We start from the raw sequence: 6,343 nt of genomic DNA, 5'->3' as shown, positions 1-6,343 counted from the left end.
AGGAGATAGCACGTTCGAGTCCCACTGCAGTCAGCATGTCGTTGTGTCCCTGAGACACTTCACCCCAAATTGCTCCTGTGGGGATTGTCCACAGTATTGAATGTCTGTAAGTCGCTTTGGATAAAAGTGTCTAACAAGTAATGTGTGTGTGCAGAGCCTGGGTCTGGCCCACTTCGTGTGGATCACCCCCCTGCAGTGCATCCTGTGTGTGGGGCTGCTCTGGGAGCTGATCGAGGTGAACGGCTTCTGTGCGCTGGCCACTCTAACTCTGCTGGGCATCATCCAGGCCTGGCTCTCCCAGAAGATGGGACCGCACCGGTGAGAAAACACACACACACACACACACACACACACACACACACACACACACACACACACACACACACACACACACACACACACACACACACTGTATCTAAGAAGGTGTTAGATATTATTCAATACACCAATGCATATACTGTTATTTAAAAGTTATATTTTACAGTACAATGTTACTTATTATGTTAATATAGAGATATTTTATTTTATTGTTTTGTTGCACATGCTTACTTTTTAACAAATTATTTTTATTTTAAATTGTATTTCATTCAAATCAGCTGCAACAAAACACAATTCCCCACGAGACACATAGTATTCTATTTGCGATGTTGTTGTTTATTGTTGTTTGTCTGCATGCATTGGACTTTGACTTGTTGATGTTAAACTGTGTGAGCAGGGCGGAGCGAGGCGGACTGATCAGCCGCCGCCTGGCTCTCACAACGGAGATCGTGGAGAACATCCACTCTGTGAAGGCGTACGGCTGGGAGGAGGTGATGGAGACCATCATCAAGAACATCCGGCAGTAAGACACCAACACAACAACAACAACAACAACAACAGTTTCACAAAACAAACATCTTCTACAGCTGTTTTCTCTTCTTTCTTCTTTGCAATCAGAGTTGTGATAGTTGCTTCATTTAAGATGAAATATGAGGATAAAATAAAGATATTTATTTAAATATAAGAATTTAAAGTAAAATAACCAATAAAATAATAAAAATACATTTATATAAACACCAGAAAAAAGAGCAAATTGTCCAATAAGATATAAAAAGAGATTACAAATATATATTAACATAAGAATTTAATTAATAACGTGCATCAAAATTTTAAAAGATAACAATAAATACAGATTTTCTAAAATATGATCTTAAATATATATATATCTTAAAGATATATAAAAATAGAGGAACGTTATTGATAAAAACAGGAAATTAAGTCAGATTTTGTTTGCCAAATATTGCACTTACCACAATTTCTCAAAATCATGACTTTTTCTCAAAATCTCAAAAATCCTGACTTTTTTTTCTCCAAATTATGACTTTTTCTCAAAATCATGACTTTTTCTCCAAATTATGACTTTTTCTAAAAATCTGAAAATTATGACTTTTTCTAAAAATCTGAAAATTATGACATTTTCTTAAAATTATGACTTTCTCAAAATTATGACTTTCTCTCAAAATGTCATTCCAAAATGTGATAACTATATAATATGTATTAATAATGCATCCTTATACTATATATGTTGATGATACAGATGTTTATGAACATATACTGTAATGAATTTAACTTAAAAGAAACAAGAGAAAGAGACTCGGTCGTTATTAAACTCAAAAGGCTTCGTAGAAATTGAATCAACCTGCTGCTATAATAAAGAGATGTTAAAGGGGACCTATCATGCAAAATGCACTTTGTGATGTCTTTTATACATCAAGATGCGTCCCCGGTGTGTCGGGGAACTCAGGCAGCGTCAGAAAATAAAACCCTCTCTCTTTTCCTCCGTACCCAAATCTCTAAAAACGGGGGAACAACGGAGCTGATCCAGATTTGATGCCCATATGATGTAATTTCGGATAGTGGACCCACAGAAAGTTGCTATCAGAAACAATGCCCGACGTGTTTTGGATGTAATCTCGTCTTTGTTTACATTAGCAAGCCTCGGTAACACTCAGAGCTAACCTGTGAGAGCACATGTGTTTTTAAAAAGCAGGAAATAAAAAAAGGAACTCACCTTGTGATAAACCCGCAAGAGAAAAAGCATTTGAGCTCCATACTGTTTCAGAAACAATCCTTGATGTAGTTTAGAACAGGATGGCGTTTTATCACAGCAGAATTTAACTTTATCTCCGGTAGAATTCTGATCAGGCATTAGCTCCGCCTCCTCTTTTTTTTGTGTGTGTGAAAATCAGCGTTTCTCTAACAGGGCTGGAACAGAGGGGTATGAGGGATTTCTATGGGAGGGAAAATGCACCATCTGTTTGTATTTTGAGCAAAACACATCATAGACATGTTTTTATATATTGTTATATATCTGAGACCCTTAATATATGCCTAAAAATATAGCATGATAGGTGCACTTTAAAACATGTGGCTAATCCTCAGAACCTCACTGGCTTCAGATCCAGAATCAGGGTCACTTTATTTGAGAACACTAAACGCAGAGGACAGAGTTTTGGTGTTGTGGTGCAGAAACATGTTTGATAACTAAAGAGCTAACACTGAGCCACCAGGACTTCACACGGACCCGATAATAGCATCATAAAAAAGTGACATGCTGTTAACGCGGCTCATCCAATGCTGGTCGTTCTCTGAAAGCACCAGACATTCACTGGAGCTGTTAAGCGTGTGCGAAGTAGCTGGAATCCAAAATGTTATATTAAAAACAATGTTTTTTTTTTTATACAAATTACATTCAGATTGAGAATGCGTCATTTATCCTCGGGGGGATATTTAAAGGTCACCTATCATGCTATGTTTAGGCAATAGCATAGGTCTCAGATATATACAAATATATAAAAAACATGTCTATGAAGTGTTTTGCTCAAAATACTAAACAGATCACCCATTCTAGCCATGCCTCATATCCCTCTATTTCACTTCCTGTTTCTAAAGTGCTGATTTGGGGGATAAAGTTAAAAAAAAAAAAGAATTGATAAAAATCAAAAAGGAGGGGTCTGAGCTCATGCGGGACCCGGCAGCTGCTGTCTAAACTAAATACTGCTGTGATGGAACGCCATATCATGGATTATCAAGAAGTATTTCTGAAACAGTATGGAGCTCAAAGGCTTTCTNNNGATAGCCCCGCAAGTCAGCGGCAAGCTAACTTCCGGGGAACTATTTAGAGCTCCACGATCCGCCATTGCTGTAAAAAAACTGGTCCATTGGAGTGAACGGAGATGTCGTAACTCTTCTATTTATATGGCGCTGATCACGGGGCTTGTCAAACAGAGCACATGGTGTAGTCCTAAACGATAGCTGGGGATTCTGGGTAGTGTAGTGTCTTCTGCCATCCTTTACTCCGAAAAAATATTTGTTTCTCTGAATCGAAGGGGAAAAATACAAAAGCATTGCACACAATTTAAACCAATCAATGTGTAATTAACAAGGATAATCTGGTGTTTTTTAGTCGATGAGTAGTGCAGATATCACTGGAAAATCAATCGACAGTAAGGGGAATACTTACTTCCGGGTGTACAATTCTCCGTTATCCAATGGGAATGGACTCACATTGCCTTTAAGGGCAGCCGACACAAACGAATGCCGTACTTCCATCAATCAATCAATCAATCAATGTTTATTTATATAGCCCAATATCACAAATGTTACATTTGTCTCAGTGGACTTCACAGTTTGTACAGAATATCAATATGACAATACGACACCCTCTGTCCTTAGACCCTCGCATCGTACAAGGAAAAACTTCCGGAGAAAACCCCACAGTTTAAAGGGAAAAATGGGAGAAACCTCGGAGAGCAACAGAGGAGGGATCCCTCTCCCAGGACGGACAGACGTGCAATAGATGCCGTGTGTAAATTCAAAAGATAATACATTTGCAACATAGTCCAAATGTTTGGAAATGCATGTGTGTATAATAGGAAGATGAATCCACGAGGATATCCATCCAGGACTTATGATCCAGGACCACAGCCAGGANGGTCCTACAAACCTGGTTCTCTTTTTAGCAGGCTAGATCTCCATGGTAACCTTAGCCTGCAACCTAACCTGCTCCGTGGCAGGTTAGCCGCACAGCATAAGTTACCATGGAGATCTAGCCTGCTAAAAAGAGAACCAGGTTTGTAGGACCGGAAACCCCGACTTTTCCCTGAAGTTAGCCGGCTAAGCGAAAATCTTGCTTCGTAGTATACCCGCCTGGTTAGACTACATTACATTTACGTTTTTTTCCAAAGCGACTTAAACTAAGTATTACTATTGGGGAATCTTACGTTGTGTGATGTTTGTGCCGGAGCCGCTTCATCCAAAAACAGCACTCCGGTTAGAGAGTAGACGCGGAGACAGGAAATACAGTCTTTGGACTTTATTTCAGCTTGAATGCTTCTTACAACAGCTGGAGCAGTATTGAATGATGAATGAATGTAGAATGATTGAATGGTTTCTGCAAAATACACAGAAATAGAAATAAGGTTCACATTACAATAACTAACTAGACTCTGGTTATTAATAATACGCAACAGCCATTCTAATTGAGGCTAAAACACATTAGACACGTTGCAAACACACACATGGCTAATCAAGGCTAAGTTAGCATCTCATCCACACACTATCACTGAATAGCTTAACTTAGCTAACTAGCTAGCGGTATCATTAGCTCCATTTCTGAACAGCATAACAGATAAAAACGGGACATCAATAGACTAATTAACACACTGACTCAGCAGGACACTATGATCTATAATTATAATTATAATTATTATAACTATAATCTCATAACATTACCAACACTAAAGATCTGCATATATGCTCACATTCTTCACGAACGCATTCTCTCTTTGACGGTAATTATGTAGGTGACGATGCGACCGCAATAATGTCCTGTCATCAAACGCACATGGGTAAACAGCTCGAGGACAGACCCACTCGCATGAGTCCGGGGCCTAGGGAACGCTCCATTTTTTTCGACTAGGCAGCAAGGTGTGGTCTGCCTTCGGCGTAACAAGGAGGAGTTAGACTCCAAGCCTGTTGCCGTGCTGGGGAGGAAACTCATGGAATCTCATTTGAAAGGGCCCCTCCGCTTTCATTACACTACGGAGACATTAACCGTGTGTGGGAGACTAGGGGAAAAATTTCTCCCCTGGTGGTGGGGACCCAGACGGTGAGGAAGCACCATGACAGGCTGAAGGTGCGTTGCAACTACTCTGCACGTTTGGTACGTCAGGTAGTTTGTGGGTCTCGAAGGTCGTAAACCGACCCGCCTTAGAGCTAGGTGGGGCCCGAAAGAGTACATTAATAGTCTTATAAATATTAAATGATGAGAATTTGCTAGTCACTGCAGCTCGCCTAATTTAGGCCAAGGCCCAGACCCAACTCTATTATTTGATTTTAAACAAGTATGTTATTTAGTGTCATTAGTTTGTATAACAGAAAAATTAACCGTAACAGGAACGTTTAGCGTTTGGAGTAGACGAACTTACCTTATATTCATGTTACTAATTAAGTACATCATATACTTTGACAAGCCTTATTATACGTCGTAATTGGTGTAATGCGAACGTCGGATGATCGGCATATCATATATCATATTCTATACACCGTAAAGACACTACGGTATATACGTTTTTCTGTCTATATACTCGATATATCTCCGAATACATCCTCTCTATACTTGTGAATACTGCAGTGTACTCTAATACGTTTATAAACTTGGACTAAACCGTATATACACCTTTATACACTTGGTATGATGAGAGATAACTTAGGTTATAACGTGTATATACTTTGGACTTATACCCGTATATACTCGTATATAAGACGTATAACGGTAACCGTATTATACAGCATATAAAGGAAAGCACACCAAGGGAAGTTGTCATAGTAATGCATGTCTTGGAGGTCTACGCCACCGCATACACATTTACTACCAACCTGGGAAGACCCACGCAGGCTCGATGAACGTAGGGAAGTCAACGGCGTCTTCACCGTCCGTGTACTACCAGAAGAGTGCCATGACAGAACTAACTATCAACAGGAGTCGAAGGTGCACGGTGACCGGTCACCCTTCCAGCAGGTTCGACTTCCCGGTCACGACGTACCTACTAGCCAGCCGACTCAAGTTCAGCCATCCCTGTCTGCATGGAGCGCTGGGAGACCGTGCCGGAACACGTCGACTGGGCGAGATTAAGCCAGCTGCTACGACTAGTGTCCCTGAAGGCGACGAAATCCTTAAATAAGACAAAATGTATTATAGAACGATAAGACCCCCGTCCGACAAATTTTATAGGGACAAAAAACCAGACGCAACGATAGCACACAGAAAAACAAGTCCGTGTAAACCCCTGTCGATGTTCAT

General features: G+C 40.1%; 1 protein-coding gene across 1 annotated transcript in view; it reads left to right on the top strand.

Annotated features, from left to right (window-relative positions):
- The window catches only part of LOC104965262 (cystic fibrosis transmembrane conductance regulator-like), a 20,010-nt gene extending 19,165 nt beyond the window's left edge, over positions 1–845 (top strand). Inside the window, exons 4-5 of the mRNA XM_010794220.1 lie at positions 155–318; positions 716–845. Of these exons, the coding sequence (XP_010792522.1) occupies positions 155–318; positions 716–845 (294 nt within the window). The remainder of the gene's footprint in view (positions 1–154; positions 319–715) is intronic.
- The last annotated feature ends 5,498 nt before the right edge of the window (positions 846–6,343 follow it).

Source organism: Notothenia coriiceps, unplaced genomic scaffold (genome assembly GCF_000735185.1).
Source record: "Notothenia coriiceps isolate Sejong01 unplaced genomic scaffold, NC01 NC01_scaffold00037244, whole genome shotgun sequence".
NCBI classification, from domain to species: Eukaryota; Metazoa; Chordata; class Actinopteri; order Perciformes; family Nototheniidae; genus Notothenia; species Notothenia coriiceps.
Note: the sequence above shows the minus strand (reverse complement) of the source record. Positions and strands in the feature narration are given on the sequence as shown.